This window comes from Fulmarus glacialis, unplaced genomic scaffold (genome assembly GCF_000690835.1).
Source record: "Fulmarus glacialis isolate BGI_N327 unplaced genomic scaffold, ASM69083v1 scaffold10028, whole genome shotgun sequence".
NCBI lineage: Eukaryota > Metazoa > Chordata > Aves > Procellariiformes > Procellariidae > Fulmarus > Fulmarus glacialis.
The window spans coordinates 27,310-47,783 of NW_009226347.1; the positions used below are offsets into that span (position 1 = coordinate 27,310).

Genomic DNA, 20,474 nt, shown 5'->3' on the forward strand with positions numbered 1-20,474 from the left:
AATAATTTTATTAAACAATCATGTTTTACATGTCATCAGACCTAACCCCTGAAGTGCAAAAATGTTTCTGAGGTATTAAGACTGGAGGAAAACAGGCATGGTATTGGTTGTTAGGGATACCACACTACAGCACAGTGGACTTTGTGAACAACAGGCCTTTATACAGCATTTGCAGGATCAGAGAAAACTGAGAACTAATCTGTATTTGTCTTCAGTCTTGAAAGCCAAAGAGCCCTGACCATTAGCCAGTTGTGTCACATCAATGAAAACACAGACATAGTTAACACAGGATGATGATAAATATCAGTGAGGTGTTTCTAGGCCAATATGTACAGTACATGAAAAATTAAATTTAACTGTTGTATGTGTGACCAAAATCCCAACTGTCTATCCAGTCCAGCTTAATATATGTTGTGTCTACGGTGCCCTCTTTAGTCCCAGCATTTTTGTCTATTCTACACAGCTATGGCACTGCCCTGTGCTCCTGTTTGAGGGCACCTGGTCACTCAACACTCACTTCAGATAAGTCTGATGTTTATCAGATTAACTAGAGTCAACAGTACGGTACTGCGTGTGGCCGTTATCCTTCTAGTTGCCCTCTTCCCCTCATCCATGCAGTGAAGAAGTCTAATCCATGCAGAAAATCTGCTGAAGAAATAAGCGTTGATTTACAACTCTTCATGTAGAAAGAAAAGCCTTATCTGAGATCTGCAAAACTCATGGGGCAAAACTGGCCCTTACAAATTGGGATATTAATGAGACTTTTACTCAACTGCCAAATTGTGCTCCAGAAATAAGTTTGGGCATTACGTGTTTGTATTAGCTTTCCTTTTCAAGGAGTCAGGGGGAAAGGGATACTTTTCCCCTTGTAGCAGTTCCCAGGGTCAGAATTTGACTGAAGACTACAGATGTGGCAATTCTGTGCAGAATTAACTTTCTGCTTAGATTTAAGTTAGATTAAAAGTTTAGTTAAAGTTAGATTGAAAGCTCTCAGATTCTCACTCAATGATTTTGCTGGAAAAAGGTTTTTTTCCACCTTAAGAACTCAGCATTGTTCCCTGGGACCACCTGCAGTTTGCTCTAAACCATTTGACTCAAAAATACCCAGCCAAATTATGTCCTACTATCCCGGTTTCAGCTGGGATAGAGCCGACACCTTCACATGCTGTCACCACAATTCAATGGAAGATATATCTAAGAAAACATTTCCAAATAAATGATAAGCAAAAGTCACTTATTCTAAGTCTCTCTGGGGTTATTTTTAGCCAAGATAGATGAAAACAAGTTCCTCCTGAGACACAATTGTTTTTTCAAATTTGTGAAAAATACCATGACAAAATAGAAGTGATCCTTATCTTAGTAGGTGTTTATGCACTTATGAATGTTTCTGAATGTGCCAGGTTTTGTATAAGAATGGCATACTTGGAAAGGTTCTCACCTTCAGCATCTTCAGCTTTGAGACCTTACTGGGAAGCTGGAGACACGAGCTCTATTGTCAGCACACCCATGGGCATAATGTCATACAGTCTGATCACAAACACAACTGAGATTCTCATAATTTTCTAGGATTGTTACCAATATCGCTGCTGCTTACCTACACAACACCATCTAGTAAATCTACAAATATAGAATAGCTGGAATAGAAGCTGGATACAGCTGGAGTGTTGCCTAAATATTATTTTTTAATGGAATAACATTTCATGGACAAGAAAGGCAACGCCAAAGAAAAAGTGCAAGTAAATCATCACTTTCAGTTGAAAACTGGGTTTTGGATGCCACTCAAGACTGAACTGTTGGGCCACTTTCTGTGCAGCAGAGTGAGGGAACATACAAAAAAGAAAACACTTGTGATTCCTAGGATGACAACGCCTGAAATCAGTGTGCTGGTGACTGAGTTTAGCTGGAAAGGAGGTCCGTTTGGATGAGCTGCAAGGAAAACACAAATGGACAGGTAAGATATGGTTAAAATCTCTCAGCAGTGCCAAACACTTCTGTCTTTCCATTACAACAGCCTATATACAGAAGAATTACAATGAAGGGACTGTACTTCAGAATGAGCACCTGTCTACTTGGATAAAGCTTATCTAAGTATACTTTGAAAACAGTTATTAGTTCTTTCAACACCCATCATGCTGGGGGATAAAGACAGTAAGGATACTTCTAAGGCATAATCCCTCATATGCTAGTGACCAACCTTGACCTGTGCTATTTAAGGCAAGACTATCACCGTCCAGGAACTATCAGGGCGGAGGTATAAGGATTTGTGGCCTAACCGAGTTAATGAAAGGATTTCTTCCCTGATATCATTATCCACATCTCAATTGAAAGGGTATATCAATCCTTCGCAGGCATATCTGGCATCAGGTATCTGAGCTACTCTAAGCTTGTCTGTATGCCTTCAAAGAAGGCTTCTTAACATGTTTATCAATTCTCAGAGAAAGAAGAGTATTTACTGTTTAATGTAGCTCAACAGGCTGTTCATGGACCAATTCCTGGATACACACACATCCAGCCTGTACCATCTTTTCCAGCAGGAGGGAAAAAAACCATTTGAGTGGTAGGTGCTACCCAAAGCACCAATGTGTATTTGCCTGAGAGCTGTGTTTGCCAGTGCTGGAGAGTGAGGTGAAGTGACAACACAGCTTCTACATGGGAAACCAGACTGTTTCTCCCAGAAGCAGCCACCTGCCCTCAACATCATCAATCCCTCCCTCCCCACCGAAGCTGAAAAAAGTCAGCTCTATTGATCAGGTTGCCCTCCCCTTCTCGACGCTGTGCTGCCTTCTGACCTTACTTGTCTTCTCTCCACTACAGTAGTAATTCCTCTTGCTCTACCTCTACGCTCTCCACTGGGACAGCAACAGGCACAGGAGTGGTGTTGCTCTGGGATGGAAAGAGAGGGCTGCTGCTTTCGTTAGATAGGAAGGAAAGGTAGCAGCTATTAACACAGCAAGCTGTGTGCAGCAAATGGAGAATTTGCTTTTTATTATTATTATTTTAATTATACCCATGGGTAGGAACAGACTAGGGAGTAATTCATTACAGGGAGAACTTTGTTTCCATGCCAGGAAAGAAAGGCAGCTGCTTTTATGTAGTTTAAGTTGAAAAAAGAAGGGAACAAATAGTATTAGAGTTCAGAGCACAGGATAGGGTTGCTTGTGCCACTCAGTCCTGTTATGAACAAGTAAGAGGTGGAATGGCCCAACGGACCCTCTGATTACCTTGATCATCCTTTCTTAGTCATTAGCTACTGCTTGTTACCAGCAGAGAACAGTACCAGACAGGCTGAAATAAGTCCTCCAAGTGCCCAAAGGAGAAGCACCCTAAAACTCAGAGACCTGATCTCCCCTGCAGCCTATTTCCTTCATTGCCCTAGCAGACCACAAGTTCTATCCAAGCTTCTCCATAGGCTCTTTGTGTGGTTAAATGCCAGGAGAACAGGAGCTGAAGCAGAGCTCTTCTGACTTTCAGCTGTGAACTGAGCTGGACTGCACCATAATAACCATTTTGCTGCTCTACTCCTGCGTGGCATGAGCAAGTTTTACTGCTTAAGTCTGATTTTGCATCTGGCAGTTGCAATGTTCCCTCACTCTCATATGTCATAGCAGCAGATTTTAATTTCAATTCCATCATAGGAATTAGAAGTTGCTATGTTGGTGGGGCTGGGTACACAAATTAAACTGAGGATTCCAGATTCACCAACTGCTTTCTTTAGAGCATGTCAGTACTGACTCATTGAAATGACAAAAAAAGCCAAAAAGAAAAAACATTCCAGCTCAGTGCACAGAGCTCAATCAAAATGGTTCATCTCCTCAGTTCTGTTTCACTCATAAACCCTCTTTTATGTTTCTTGGAATTCTGATTAACTTACCAAGCTGTGAATTGTTCGTTGGCATCTCATCTGTATAAAACAAAAATGGGATGTATTATATTTTACAAATACCTCTGCCTGCTTCCTCCCCTCCTTGCAACACAAAAGCCAATAGCCCTAGCTTTATTTTCAAAACACATCAGCTATACTTGCAATATTGACTAGCAGCTTTTAACATCTCTGGTAGAATAAGGACAACATTAATTACACAACATTGCTTCATTTTTAATGCGAGCACACCAATATGAAGTCACTTACTATTCTGCAGAAAAAAAAAAAAAAAAAACCAACCACACCTTAATGCAGGAACCTCTTCATTGAAAATGTGGCCAGTTCTATTCTGACCCAAAAATACAACCATAAGCACGGTATTATATGCAAGTCCCTTTACTGTTAATCATATTACAAGAAGATCTGTATAGGAAAAAAAAATTAACCTGAGTTTTTCAAGGAAAAATACATCAGTGACCATAAATGATAACAAAAATGCCCTTTCCCCACGCTCACTTTTCTCTTGACAGTTACACAGTGGCATTATATTCAGGGAAACTTTTGTATTTTGTCTTCAGTTTTTTCTTACTTACCATTGTCCATCTCAGAATTAGATTAGACAAACATTTCTTGTCAATGTTTTTGCTTTTTTGTGCAACTTGTAAGCACAGCTCATGTCTACATTTGTTTTGAGCAGCTGTCTTCTAAGTTTAAGTGAGACATCCATCAAAAGCTCCACAATTTCACCTTCACAGTAGGTACCTGCTTTGTTTCTATACACAGAGACTAAAACATTTTCTTCTGTGTATGTCTCCTGTAATGACTTATTTTAGATTAACAAACAAGAATAAAGTTTCTCTGAAAAGAACAAAATGTTAGAAATAAGAGTTCAGAAATACACAGGGGAAGGACCATTACTCATTTGTAATAGCACTATTCAGTTCCTGTCAAGGTAACCGCATAAACAGCTCTGTTACCAGAAAACTGGTGACTAGAGCAATGGGGAGACCTGGCTAACTCGAGGTGCCTCTGCAGACACCAACATGCACAGGATCGGCCCCAGGACAGATGCAGCACCAACCTAAATGAGGGAGGTGAGGTGCTGCATGCATCTGCAGACCTAATGCTGGGGTACGTACTATGGTGAGTCAGGTGCAGCAGGTTTGATGGGCTCTGTACAGATGTGTCTGTACTAAAGCTGGACCAGACTTGGCCTTGAAAATAGTATAAGCACCTCCACGCAGCATCACACAACAGTAAGCCAGCACCGCATCCTGGCGCTCCTCATCCAAAACCAGATAGTTCTGTTCAAGTTCTCTCATGACCTTCCCCCTTTTCCTTCCTTGACTATAGTATTCATGAACCTCACATTTTTAATGCACTTAGTTTCACGATGGGAAGGGACAGTGGGAGGAAATACTAATTCCCTCTTTCTGCTCCAGAAGGAAAAATGAAGTGCAAGTCAGATTAAGTGACGTGCCCAATGCCACTCAGGAAATTTGTGGCAGAGTTCAGAACTGAATCCCATTTTTTTCAGAGTACTTCCCATCAAACCATCTTTCTGTCATCAGGAGTGGAATGCTCCAAAAACGTACTATGGAGATGCAGAAATATGTCTAATTTAAAAAGCTTTAGCCACGTATCTCAAGTAGAAGACACCTAAAAAAATATTATTTTCCTTTTCCAGCCTTATTCATGTTTTCATTTAAAAAAAACCTCAACAGTTGTCAAGAAATTATAAAATCATTTATCCTTTCTTTGGGGTCATTAAACACCTGTGGACAGATCTTCATTTGCTTGAAGTTATGCAGTATTTAAAGGTAATCGATAAGCATCTTTTTTTTTTTTAAATTGTAAAAATAGCATTCACAGCATTTGAATCATAAGCTACATTACCTTACAGGGGATGCTCATATAACAAGCTTTATCTAGTTTCCATTCCTTGCCTAAGGCAGCATTTCTCTAGCATACATGTTTGAGCAAATCTGTCATGCATTTCCCATAAGTAGTCATGCATGCAACTTTGAAGTTAGTTCTTTTCACTTTTTTTTGACTAATCAGATAGCAGCAACTCAATTGGGACTATGTATAATGCAGAACAAAAATACTCATTTTCATTGCAGAAATGTTGCTTATAACAGAGGGTATTTGTTTTAAAAATGGTCCCTTGCTAGATGGTTCCCTATTCTGGAGGGTCAGTTGTTCTCTTTGTATATGTGGGCACAACCACTTCGCACGTAAAGAAGGATTTTATTCTCAAGTGTTTCAATTATTTTTCTTATATAGGTTTCCTAAATCTAAGACTGCTGAAATCAGTTGCTTAACTGCAACTACTTATAAATATCTGTAAACAGAATTTCTTAAACATTTTTCAAATGTTTTATTTTCATTATTTTGTCAACAGCAGTCACAGAAATTCTTTTCAGAGACTGCAGGTTGCATTTAGAGCTGGTTTGGAGGGGAGTTGTTTGGTTTTTGTTTGTTTGGTTTTTTGTTTGGGGGGGGTGTTTGGTTTCTGTTTTTGTTTTGTTGGTTTTTTTTTTTTAACTTTGGTAATAAAAATGGAAGTGATGGAACTTCACCCTGGATTTAAAGGAGTAGATTTTGACCCACTCTGTTTAGAATTTAAAATGTGTTTGTCCTATTTGTTTCTTATAGCTGAAGGCTAAGCATAGCATGTATTATTTTTATGCAACACTTAGATAAAAACCCACAGGTGAAGCTTGAAGAAATGGTGAACAGGAAGTGACAGTGAATATTCATTAGCTGTCCAAATTAAATTGCAACACTGAACACAGTACCTTAAATTCCATTATCTTCAGTGAAATCTGACAAAAAAAAAAGAAGTCAGCCCACTGAGTTTGGACTTTTATAATGGCCTTATATGCATAACAGTATCCCACAGTGATTTTAACTGGGGTAGGGAGGAAGCATGTGAGAGCCGAACAGAAATATTAGCTCAAAATTTCTACCAAAGAGTCCAACAGTAGGGAAAAAAATACCCAGCAAACTTATGCAGAATCCACCCTTTCTCTAAGTCACTGCAAATTTATATGAAACTGCAAAACATTTCCCCAGGTTTCTGAAATTCCTGCAGTCCTTAGAAAAAGTTTGCTTATTCCTACCACTCCTCGTAATGATGGGGCCAGCAGAGATTACAGCATTGCCAGAGGTGCTCTGAGGGCTCCAAGTTGTCCTCCCACCAGCGTCTCTTCTTTCTCTGTTACTGCAAATCTGAGCGGTTAATCAAAACATTCACAGTTTCAGAGTGGAATGGAATTATTGCCCTTCTGTGCTTCCTGCTTTAATGTAAACTCTCTTATAAGCGATACTACAACTTTGATTTTATTTCTTAGTATGCATTAAATTACTTTGCAATAAAAACAGCTGCAATATTCCCTAGAAGTGTATCTTATAAATGCCTGGTTTCCTGTTGTATTTTGCCTCACTTCATTTACAGAATTACATTGCTGTTGTGTACAAGATCCATCTTATAGTATATTAAATTTTCGGTAGTTAATTTCCCAAAGCTTTGTTTACAGGCAGTTTTCCCCAACAAATGTGTTTTGCTTGACTAGGGATAGACAACATGCTACAATCCCTATTCTAGCAAGCTTCTCGCGTTAAAATTCACACATTTTCCATGGAATTCTAAACAGCAATGACCCACATTAAAACAATCCCCAGCACTCAGTCATCTGGAATCCACCTTTAACATCTCTAACTTATCATCTACCTTAATCCTGAGTATTCAAGTATGCTTCAACCAAGAGTATTTCTTTAATTTCAACTTCTTGTGAAAGAAATTCAAAAACCTCAGAACATAAATCCAATAGAAATAATGAATTATTTAAAAGTGTAACATAAAAGTATGAAATAATGTACAAAATGTCAGAAGTGTACTGAACTGATAGCATTTTAAAATTCTAAATGGTAAGTCATTCAATAGGAAACAATACTGCATTCTGAAGACATCAACACAGAATATTCTGTGTTTATATGTTTATTTAAATGTTTCAATTTCCAAAATATATTTGATGTTCCTGACGCTCCTAAAATTAAATAATTTTTTAATTGACACAACTTCATGAACTTCAACAAAACAGCAGTTTCCAAACTATAAGGGAGGTGGCAATAAACTACAGGAGATGTAGTAAATTTTTTCTTTTCGCTATCAGAAACTCTTTCAAATTTTCCTTGTCAGTATAATGGCACTTACTATAGCTTTAAGTTTTCCATAAATTCTCTTCTAAGATATGTCTATTTATCCACTGTGATTGTGGATACCTTGTTTCTTAGAATATCAGCTCTGAAGCTGTCTCAGAGTTGTTAGTTTTAAAAATGAATTAAGGACCAAAAGGCGAAGAGGTCATTTGTCACATGTTCAACAACCTGTGTTTTGCAGGTCTAGTATTATTCTATCTCCAGATGACAACATTCATTGCCCTATTCTTCATCAGTTGTTTTACATTCCTTCAGACACAAAAAACATTCTTACTTCAGACTCTACAAGTCACCTTCATTCTGTGCCATCCAAACTTCCACAGCATTTGTATGCAGAATAACTCCAGTGTGCTTATTTTATATCCAGATAATTAACAGCAACATCCATCCACCGAAACTTACTGGCACAAGAAAGGGACAGTCATCTGCTCTGCACAGCTTTGTCACGCAGTGAAGGAAGACGGTAGACATCTTCTGGTTCTTGTGCTTCACAAAGCGAAACACCTCAAAGGAAAACCGTCCCATTTGGCTCTTGCCATTTTCAATTATAGTTGTCTGCGGGTCCTTGTCACAGCTAGTTTTTGTAGAGAAGATTAAAACTAGGATGAGCATTTTGAAGCTCTTAGCTGAGAATAAGATAACTTAAGCAGCAAGGCAGTGCTTTAGCTCCTTGGAAAAGAACACAGTGCCCTGATGTCCAACATGGGCAGCCATAATCTGCCTGTTAGGCTGCACAGTCCTGTGCTGAAATGCATTCCTACAAAAACATTATGTTTTGTTTTGCAACATCACAGCTATAACCAAGGTACCATTTAATTCCAGTGCCCAAAGAAACTTGAGACCTGAAGGAAAAAGTAATCAGGTATGCTAACCAGTATAGACAGGTAACTCCAAATGAAGACAGTATCTCTCCAGCAGCCGTCACTGATAAGATTTAATCTGAGATACTGCCAAGATGTTTTTCAAAGTTCCAATTCAAATAAATGTTATTACTGGGAGTAGAAGCAGGAGCATCTATTTACCTTTAAACATTTGCTTAACTGCTTTCCTGAACTGGAGTCTATGATGTTTTATATCACTGTCATTCACCACAAGGGTGGGTACCTTTGGTAAAATAAAGGCCAGTTTAGCCATTCACTTTGGGTGTTTATGGTATCTCTAGTAGAGCCATTTTAGAGATATGCTTCTCTACCTTCATAATTCTTATGACTTTGCACTTGCTTGTGTGTTTATGTCCAGAAACAAGATAAGTCCTGACATGTTATCTGTAAGCCCAGCCCTCAGTCCATCCCAATAATATTGCTTAGACTTTCCAGGCAGTTTAGAACACCACTATTGGACAGATTTATAACTGTTTTTTAAAGGAAGGACCCACAAAACACTGGGTTTGCACAGGACCTACCTGAAAAAAAGATCATATCGAAGATCATCACTAGGATTACCAGATGGCGTGGTGTAACAGTAGTCCATCAAAACATTCCACCTGCACAGGGAGCAAAGTGATAGATGAGGGAAACTGGCAACGTAAGCGTAGGGGTGGAGAGTGAGTGAAATAAGATTAAAAGACAGTACAAGCAAGCGTACAAACTGATAATGCAGGCTGTTACATTGAAGCTGAGTTACTGTATTTAACAGGTCATGTACAAGTCATCCTGCATTCCTAATATAACACCTGTTTCTTCCCACAACTTACAAAGCTAAACAGCATAGCATAGCAGCAGAATTGCATAAATCAAATCATTTGGTTTCATGCAAGTCAACCACCATACCAATACACGTCGTATACCTCCTCTCAGAAGTCACGGCCACATAGGACTAGAAATCAAAGCCATCCCATTTTTAAAAGCTGTGCTGTTACAAAAATCTAACAGAGAGTGAAGGCTAACAGTGGACTATCGAGGCCTGAACAAAGTCATGCCGCCACCGAGTGCTGCCGTACCAGACACACTAGAACTCCAATACGAACTGGAGTCAAAGGCCACCAAATGGTATGCAACAATTGACATTGCCAACGCGTTTTTCGATCCCTCTGGCAGCAGAGTGCAGGCCACAGTTTGCTTTCCTGTGGAGGGGGATCCAGTACACCTGGAATCGACTGCCCCAGGGGTGGAAACACAGCCCTACCATTTGCCATGGACTGATACAGACTGCACTGGAACAGGGGGAAGCTCCCAAACACCTGCAGTATATTGATGACATCATCATGTGGGGCAATACAGTGGAGGAAGCATTTGAGAAGAGGAGAAGAATAATCCAGATTCTTTTGAAAGCTGGTTTTGCTATAAAACAAAATAAGGTCAAGGGACCTGCACAGGAAATCCAGTTTTTATGAATAAAATGGCAAGATGAACATTGTCAGATCCCAACAGATGTGATCAACAAAATAACAGCTATGTGTCCACCAACTATCAAAAAGGAAACACAAGCTTTCTTAAGCATTGTGGGTTTTTGGAAAATGCATATTCCAGGTTATAGTGTGATAGTAATCCCTCTCTATCGAGTGACCCAGAAGAAGAATGACTTTGAATGGGGCCTTGAGCAGCAGCAAGCCTTTGAACAAATTAAACAGGAGATAGTTCACGCAATAGCACTTGGGCCAGTCCGGGCAGGACAAGATGTGAAAAACATTCTCTACACCACAGCCAGGGATAATGGCCCCACCTGGAGCCTCTGGCAGAAAGCACCAGGGGAGATTCGAGGTCAACCGCTAGGGTTTTGGAGCCAGGGATATAGAGCATCAGAAGCCCGTTACACTCCAATTGAAAAAGAAATTTGCAACACCAAGAGCTGAATAGCAAGCAAGACATGAAATAACATCCTTTATGGTACCTGCCATCAAGGTTGGTTGCTCTTACAGCTGCATATATTTTGGTTTTCAAAGGTAAACCTGTACTTGGAATAAGGAGCTGCTGGCTGTAGGTTGAATCCTGAAAAACAAACATTGCCTCAGTGTACCAGAAATCCCACTGTCATAAGCCATCTGCATCCACAGACTGAACTCCCATCTAACTTTTCCTGACCTTTCTATGTAGGACAGTCATTTACTTTGTCCTCTGTAAGGGAAGAAGCAAAAAGCAGTGCCTGAGCATTTGCCTATAAGTTTGTCTGTAAAGATCAACAACACTTGACTGGCCTTATCCTATGCAACTATTTTGGGGAATCTGCGTATGATTTTATGAAGTGGTTGGGATTGGTGATTAAAGAAACTGTATCATTCATTGACACCGACAGTAAGTCTCCCAGCACCTACAGGCAAAGGTAGCAGCTACTGTGGTTTTCTAAAGGAGGAGCTTAACCGGGTTGTCACAGTGCACCCTTTCACAGGAAAGGTTGTTAAGGTTATTTGATTTAGTGGAGATAGCAATGCCACCAGGTTTTATACATCTTAAGCTGTAGTCTGGGAGACGAGACACATTCTATTATGCAAAATGTAGTTTCTATGGAGGTTGGCTTGTTGAAGACTACAGGTAACAAACATTTTCACTTAAATTCTAATATTTAAAAAAAGCTGTTTCAGGAAAGCTGTATATAACATAAAAGTTGGGAATTCCCCATATACTACTACATAGATATAGCTGTTTTATTGGTTTCTTGTTCAAAGGCTGAACCATTAATGTCACTTTATCAACAATGCCATGAAACAGATCTGAGTGACAGATACTAATTCAGCATATCAAAATGCACCTACTGGTAACATCACCTATGTCAAATAGGTTGTTAATCCAGAAAGCATAGGGACTTAGCATGTTGAGACCTCTTGTGAGAGATCGAAACACTCAATACATAAGAAAAATTTTGTTAAACAGAATTTTGACCGGCTTCATTGTGGCAGGTAAGACCAAGAGCAGCAGCTGACAACCACAAGAAGGATTAAACACATAAATCAAGTATTTTTTCAAAGGGAGCAATGCCAAAATTCACAGCACGCCCAACATTCAGTCTCTGGAGCATCGAAGGCCTTGGGACATACACATGCACACACAGACCAGCTCTGCAACATAAACAGATCAAGTCCTTGAAGATCCATTCAAGTGAGATAAGGTAAGTTTGCCTTCTTTAAAATTAATTATACATTTCTCTAATACATAGCTTTGTCACATTTTGCAAACTGATTAAAAAGTCTATAGCAAGTCCCTCACTATTACATTCCATAGTTGTTCGTTTTTTCTTAAAGAGTAGTTTTTATTTATTTAGACAGACATTTACAGGAAGGCCTAAAAGCATGTGGCCACTTACGCTCTGTGAAAGCCCATTAAACATTTTGCTATTAAACTCTGAGTCTATCATAATGGCTCCTCTTGTCTTTCCTAACTATAACTAACACTAACACCACAAAGTAAATGTAAACACCACCTTGTGAGGGAAGATGGCAGGTGAGCTGAGAAGATGAAGAGTCAATGTTAGGAAATAACACTACAGCTAAAGTTTGAAAGTATGGCTGCTCGCAGTCAAGAGCCACATCTGTACACAACCCCTCACTAATACCAAGGGTGAACAGGAGCCTCGAGGCCCCTCCAAAAACCAGGACTCTCTAACAGGGACCAAGTGAGGCCACAGGATCGGAGCTCACAAGACCATGGGTGTCCCAAGAGGCACACCCAACCAGGCAGACTGCAGGCAGCGCACAAGCTGTCTGTGTACGCACCCAGCCCTAGGGTGTGAACCAGACGGGCATGTCCATCACTGAATCTGCCAGTGATAGCAGTATTATTCACTCTCGTGCTACTCACTAGAGTAACAAGACTGAAATCAGAAGGATAAGACACCACTGTTCATGGTCGACTTGTAAACTCACTGGGCTAGGGAGGATGAAAGCCCAGGTTGGCATGTAGTATCTGAGGAAAAAATGTGCTGCTCAGTACAAGCATCAGTAGCATTTATACCTGACTGTGCAGAACTGGGCCCTGAAAAGCAGCAAACTTGTGGCGGTCAGTGCTTGCCCTGACCGAGAACTTTGGCTACCCTCACCCTGCCCCATCTTTCTGGTCACAGATTTATCTAAAAATGAGAGAAGTATAATCTTCATTTTAACTGATTATAGGTTGTTATTTGGAGCTCTGCTCTGCCAAACAAACATGATTTTTTTTTTAAGCATACCTTTGGAAAATGTCCTGTTACAATATTTATAGCTCATTATGTTCAAAGCATAAAGCATTGACTTTTAAATCAGTTGCATGAATTATAACTCAGCTTCATGATGGCATGAATAATAATGCAAAAAAAATCAGATTCATAATTTACAAAAATGTTGCTTGATAGATTGAAAAATTGATATTTAAATCAGGTATTTAAAATGTATGAATAAAAATTTTAATCAACACGAAAATATCATTTCGGGGATTAATGTTGTTAAGTAGAGGTCCGTGCATTTTTCACATTTTACTGTCACCATCCCTATTTACAGAGTAAAAGCTTATACAATAATGCATATTCAAGTTAAATTATCTAAAACATATGGAAGAAGTGTAAGTTGAAAGCTGTTAAAATTAACTCTTAAAATCTTGAAAGTCCACACGATGAGGCAACAAGTAGAGTGGGCTATAGATTTGGAACAAATCCCACATCCCTCGCTACAATTACAGATGATCAAAACACTCAGATGAGGCTTGAACATAAAAATACCCCAGCAAAAGTGCTACAGTTTATTGCTAAGGGAACAGGTCTAGAATATTTTTACAGAATTCTAGAGAGTACTCTCTGTATCAGTACAATGTAGCTATACATGTATACACACACATATTTATAGAAGTATGCACACACACACATATACATAACAAATGCAAACACAAATATGCACTCTGTATTATGATTATTATTATTACTACAACTGATTACTCACATGGAACTACAACCTGAAAGCCAGAGCTGTAAACTGAGGAACTGTATAAATACAGGACAAAAAGACTGTGTGTCCCCTCAAAGACCAGCCATATAAATACAAGACAACGGGTACATGCAAACGAAAAGGACAAGGGAACTCAGAGATGAAAGACGCCCAGATGAAAGGCCTGGTTTTTCATGGAAGGAGTGGGAAGGAAATAGCAAATAGTGAAAAGGAGTCTATACTTTGCTCTGTTAATCCAGTTTGCACCCACAAGGTGCAGAGATGGTTTTAGTCCAGGTCATACTACTGAGTTTTATACTCACATTGTAAAGCAACAAATTCAGAGTGCTGATAAATGTACCATTGTTCTCTCTTACAGAAATAGCAGCTGATGACCTACAACAGAACCAGAAACCAAAAACCATCATGAAGAAAGATATCTTATTTTTGTGTTTACATACTTCAGTGTTTTTTATCGTTAAAAAACCTCAAGGAGTCATGGCACAAGGAGTTAATTTATGCATTTGGGTTATAAACTTTAGAAATAGGAATTTGTAGTGGAAACACTGACAGAACCTTAACTATGCAGAAAGTAATGGATACTGTTGAAAACATGAATCAGAAAAATAATTAGCAGAGAGGCAAAGTGACAAAAAGGAACCCACTTTTCATGATGTACAAGGTTTACTCATTGAAATATTTTCTCTTGCACTCTATATTCAGATGCTTACAAACTATTTCATGAAGAATTTCCATTTTTTTGCTGCTACCATTTTGTCATTGGAACATCTAAATTTTAAGAGAAGTTTTACATTATCTAAGGCTCTCTTCATAAAGGCAGCTCTTCATAAATTATGTTACCTCATACAATGATGCTACAGAATTTTCTTTTCCTTTACATCACCTCTTCTTTCAGTGCTTTCTCCTTTCCCTTTACTCTTGCACAGCTAAAATTGCTATGTTGACAATACTGCTATGGCATGCGTATATTTATGTGTGTATGCATATATACACATACATATGGGATTACATAAACATGGGAACGAAACACATAGAAATGAAAAGCACACTTACGAAGCAAGTTGGGTATTGTTAACCAAGTACTCCAGTGGGTAGCTACAGCTAAATTTGTACAGAAGCCCAGGCAAATAGCTGATAATCGTTGGTGGGTCTGGCGTATCAATATAGCCTGAAACATTACCTATCTGTACCACTGAGGTATTTCCATAAGCATTGATACCTCGAGCTGAGGATACCTATTGAGGGAGACAGAAAACAACTATTATCAGAAAGTTAACTGTGGAACAAAAGACACCCTAGGGACACTGATGCTTTAGCCCATAATTTACCCAGAAATATCTTCAGGAAATCTTTCAAAAATTAATTTAGTTTAATAACATGTTCCCTGCGTTCTGTTTTTCACCCCGCCAAAATCACGCAGACACAGTTCACAAGTGATATCCCTGTTCTTAAAACGCAGACTTGAGCAACATTTGAAAAAACCTGATGAATCCTGGAAGCAGTTTTTTGGCAGGTACTTTTTTTCTGAGCATACCCAGTGAATTCACACGACTTACTGGGAAAAGCTGAAGGAACTTTTCTATTACAGTTAAAAAATATTAGCTTAAAATGAGCTTCCATATACAATAATAAAGTCAATACGCAAGCAATTTCATTCACAGAAACAATACTCCGTCACTCTTGAGCTTTGTTTTTGACACATCAAAACCAATGTACTTTATAAGCAGATACAAGCCAAACAGCTGAACTTTGAGTCTGTGTTTTTGTCTACATTATACATCTCTAAATCTAAATTATAAACTATGTGCAAAGAAACACCATCAGAAATACAAGAGCTGAAAGGTAATACAACCTTAATGCCAATGCAACCTTAGTTCAGTCCCTGGACGCGTGCTATCCTCTGTTGCTCAGGCTCACAGAGTGCGCAGAGCCAGCAATAACATGCAGTTCCCCAGAAAACTGAAGGACTCTCTCTCTTCCCAGTAGCAACCCAGCCCCACTCCATCTGTAGCTACTGATCTGAATAAGGGGGTGGTTTGAAAACAGCAAATAAGTGTCACAAATTACTTTCTCAGTAGTCACATACACAATAAGGCCAATTAACATGGCACTGGACTTCCACTGTAGCATTTCTTTTGCATAACTGTATTAGCAAAACAAATGCTTTCAATAGCTTTAGAACACACAGTTTCTTAAAAAGACATTTCATTATGGAAGAATCATCCTGAGGTGCGCACAAGTTGTAACATTTTGCACCGAGTAGCAGAGGATACACAGCAGGTATTTTGATTTCTTTGGCTACAGAAAAACTGGCTAGAAGACAGATGCAGCCATACACTTTGCCAATAGTATACCTCATCATTTGCTAAATGGCAGAAAAATGATAAAAATCAAATTTCCTTGGGTCTATTCCTTGCCTAAAAAACACAAGCTAGAGCACTAAGGTAGTATAGCCAGCTACAGCTCTGTTTATCTTCCTTACCACACCACCCCCAAAAATAAAAAGTTGGGTCTGCCATATCAGAGACAGACCTGGGTTTTACCGGAGTTCTGCCTGAATTGTTGTCTTTCCTTTACTTTTACTGAAAATGAGTTTGAAGGTCTTTGCTGTGAAACACAGCCAAGAAATGCATGGGATTGTACGACTCCAGCGTGGGGAACATGATAAGAAATGCGCCCTGCTACTTTATCCTCTTTGTTTGTGGCGCAGCATGCATAAACTGCATAAACAGAGAGGATGAGAGGAATTTTTGGTTATATTTTTAGCAGCTGCTACTTTGTCTTTGTATCTTGCACAGCCTTGTGGGGGGCTTCATGGGGAGCTGCAATTATTTGGACTTACCGGACTGTTGGTTTTTTTTTTTAAAAAAAAACACCAAGCTCTTACAATTATAATCAAATAGCAAGTTCAGGGAGTTTACAATGTGACCAACGGGAACAAGAAAGAGTTGCTTCCTGGCAAATTCTTCTACTGCAAGTCATGGAGGTGCTACAGCTTGTCAGGGAAAATGGGAAAAGAGAATCTTGAACTCGCTGAATTGGTTTTTTTGAAATTTTAAAAGAAAACTCAGCCTGAGGCAAATAAGTCACAGAGCACATCAAACATTTCAGCCCAGTTTCGCAAAATTATTAGCAACAGAAAACAGGGGGTTTGTTATAAAAACTGGCAGGTATAATCAAGTGCAAGTATGAATTCCAGATGGAATATAAGCCTTAAAAATGATACATTTTTACACTTTTTTTTTTTTTTTTTTTTAAGTTATTCATAGATACTTTGATACAAGTCATCACTGCTTGTACACTGTGGTATACATACAAACCATACAACTCTCCTCTCCCTTGGTTTACAAGGTTTGAGACCTGACTTTCCCCCATTCCCCCATTCAGACTGAGATGGTTTTCATTGAAGAAAATTAAATTATACTGGTACAAAACAGACTTCAAAGTCAGCTCCTGGATCAGATTCTGGTTCCAAAATCTCTCTCCTAATCTAAGGATTAGATTTAGTCACTAGCTGTACAAGACGTGCATTATCCACGCGTGGAACAGCAACATAAAATGTAGACACTGAAGTCACACCACCAGGCAAAACACCATAGCGCAGAGTGGCTGGACACTAAGAGATCAGAGCTGAATATACAAATCCGAACTTCAGTCCCACATCTTGACTTTTTTGTCATGAATTGAGTGCATAGGTTAGGTAGCCTTTTTTTGTGTTTGTCGAACATTCAAAATTTGCTTGAAAACTTCAGTTTGTTACCAGGCAGTTCCATATTAAGCTGAGATCTTCCAAGGAGGTGCAAGACCTCACGGCACTGCTAGCAGAGGTGTTTACCATGGGTTGGGCCCTCTGACCAGACTATCTCCCCTGATACATTCAGTCACTGCCTTATCGCAGAACATATAAGATCAGTCAATCAGTCAGCAAGCCCTTCTCATATGACAGCACAGAAGTAGGTACCCAGACTATAACTCTCATCTATCCAACCCACTCTTAAAAATACTTTACTTTCATTTTCCAAGTGGGTATTTGAAAAGTTTCAGCAAAATTTAAGGCATGTTCAGCAAGAGTTTTTAAAATGGCTTGGAAAAATCTCATTTTTCCACTGAAAAAATATTAAAATGAAAAATATACTTTCTAATCAGAGGATAAACGTGTGTCCCACCACATTTTCTCATTAGTAATCAAGATTATAAATTACCGACTTTCTCTGGTTTTCTTTGATGCATGCAATATAATGCTAGCTGGGCAAGACAATGTAAACATTATCTGTAAAACATACAATGCTGTCAAGGCCATTCCCTTGATCCTATGCATAAACAGCCATGCTACAATTTCACTTTGACCTTGTCTTACCACTAAAGTGTTTCCACAGGATTCCAAAGTACTCAGATTGATGATGAAAATCACCACTGCTGGAAAGGTGTTGTTATTGATGAAACCCCTGCAGTGGGCATCCCCATGTTTCCCATTCAGTGCCAAATCTGTCTCAGAATAACCAGAGAAAAGAACTGTGCAAAAATTTATCTTCATAGTAATTGTCTGTACTCCACAGAAAACATTGATATCTCGTTCAGCTGCAAGAAAAATACAGGGAAAGGCATTGTAAGAAGATGAGTTTCAACTAATCTCCATATAATTATTGGAGCAGTTGTTTTAACTTCTGATCAAATCAATTTTTAGACCCCAGTCACAGTAAAATATTGGAATATAAAGGTCAGAGCTGCATTACTCTGAAGAACAGATTTGACTCTACAACTTCACTAAAGAGAAAACAAGAATTGATATGGTAACGTAGTATACTATGCAACAAAACCATTATTCCAAAATTCCCCAGCAAATCATTCAGTAGCACATTCATAAACTGAAGCACTGCAACGGAGTGGAATACAGCAAGTGGTTAAATATTTGGAGTCTGATTAAACAGCCCCCTTCTGGAACAGAAATTTCCAGCAATTTTGAGAAACTCAGGAGGCCGAGCTCTGCCTTCCAGCCCTCTCTGGCATGAAAGTGGGGTGTGTTTGTCTGAGGTTGTCTGGAGTCCAGTTTTTATGAGACCACAGTCTTGGGCTATGCAGACTTTGAAGTACAATCAACAGCATATCAGAGCAATTTATTATGATATCTTTAAAGTTGGAGCGTTTTTTTTAAGAACCATCAACTTTAGCTTTAATGAAAAATCAGTTGGCTCTTGAAAAACAATGATCGATTCTACAAAGCATCTTGCAATCTTTCATTCTGTACATTATGACAACACAAAAGACCTAGAAAGCAGCAATTGTTACAACTGATCAATTTTTGAACAACAGCAAAAAATCTTCTTGGATGAATTTGACCTTTTATTTGAAAGTTCTGAAGATTTTTATGTACTTCAATGGAAAAGCGTCAGGTTAGAATATAGGCACAAGCAACAGTTTGTTTTGCTTTAGAGCTATAACATAGCTTTTCTATAAGCTCTTCTCTATCTGTGGATGATTGGGTGGGGTATTTTGTTTTTTTGCCCTAGTGCTTTACAAAAAGACATACTGCATCGTGTTAAACACAGACATTACTCGTTTATATAACAACTCATTTATTACATCTGCTTAAAGATTAAGTGCTATTAAAAATTGCAGAACAACTTCAGTCAATACTATACCGTTAAGCCTGCTGAAATGAATTGTTTCACTACATTGTCACAACAGAGAGGAAATGAAATCTCCGCTACAATGAACTAGCTCTTCCCCCATGGTACAGGAGCACAAGCAGTTTAATTTAGACAGCTTTAATGGTGGCTTTAAAGCCAAAACAATCAAGTGCAGGAAATAACAGGCTAAACTCAGTACTGAGCTAATGTGGTGATAAATGTTACTCACTGCGTGTAAATTTGGGCAGAAAGGTATCGGAGGCAAGACAGGAGTTGAAGTGCTTTGGCATGAAATTCTCCTGGTTTGTACATATACATAATTCCACTAACATAACGTACAAAAATCAAGCAGCAGCATGCCTTGGTGTTCACTACATGAGGAATGTTATGATGCATTTAATGGGTAGACTAAGGTAGGGGGAACGGTACAAAAAGGCAAATGGCAAAGTGTGCCTTTACACTTATTTCGACCAATGCACAAACAGTCAGATTGTAACAAATTGCAGGGTGTAATATAAAGTAGCTCAGTTAATTTTATAACTCACTTCAAGCCTTTTAAAAAGAAGGATATTACTTTAGCTGTTAAGGTACCATTACCACTTGCAAAATTCTCATTTGACGCTAAGGGAAATGAGACTAATACAGTACAAAAACAACCTTTGTGCTATACAGGAGGATAAACAGCCTTTCCAGGCTGAGCTTTTTCTGTCCACTACTTTACAAGGCAGTATTGTTGCCAAATTAGTGCATTCTGGAATTAAAACAACATTATTTGTTCAGAAATTAATCTGAAACCAGGTGCAAACAGATCTAATGCTCCTTTAGATGCTAAACATATAGCTCATTTCTTGTAAATTTAGAAAGAAAATATTATTCCTATATATGTGTAAATTTAAACAAAAAAATATTTGCATTC

The 20,474-nt window shown here is 38.7% G+C and overlaps 1 protein-coding gene across 1 annotated transcript in view; it reads right to left on the minus strand.

The window, feature by feature from the left end:
- Positions 1 to 1,750: 1,750 nt before the first annotated feature.
- The window catches only part of ZPLD1 (zona pellucida-like domain containing 1), a 22,095-nt gene continuing 3,371 nt past the window's right edge, over positions 1,751 to 20,474 (minus strand). Inside the window, exons 2-10 of the mRNA XM_009582779.1 lie at positions 18,289 to 18,509; positions 14,985 to 15,166; positions 14,234 to 14,306; positions 10,916 to 11,013; positions 9,489 to 9,569; positions 8,489 to 8,660; positions 6,988 to 7,096; positions 3,872 to 3,901; positions 1,751 to 1,926 (exon numbers count right to left, since the gene is read on the minus strand). Of these exons, the coding sequence (XP_009581074.1) occupies positions 1,751 to 1,926; positions 3,872 to 3,901; positions 6,988 to 7,096; positions 8,489 to 8,660; positions 9,489 to 9,569; positions 10,916 to 11,013; positions 14,234 to 14,306; positions 14,985 to 15,166; positions 18,289 to 18,509 (1,142 nt within the window). The remainder of the gene's footprint in view (positions 1,927 to 3,871; positions 3,902 to 6,987; positions 7,097 to 8,488; positions 8,661 to 9,488; positions 9,570 to 10,915; positions 11,014 to 14,233; positions 14,307 to 14,984; positions 15,167 to 18,288; positions 18,510 to 20,474) is intronic.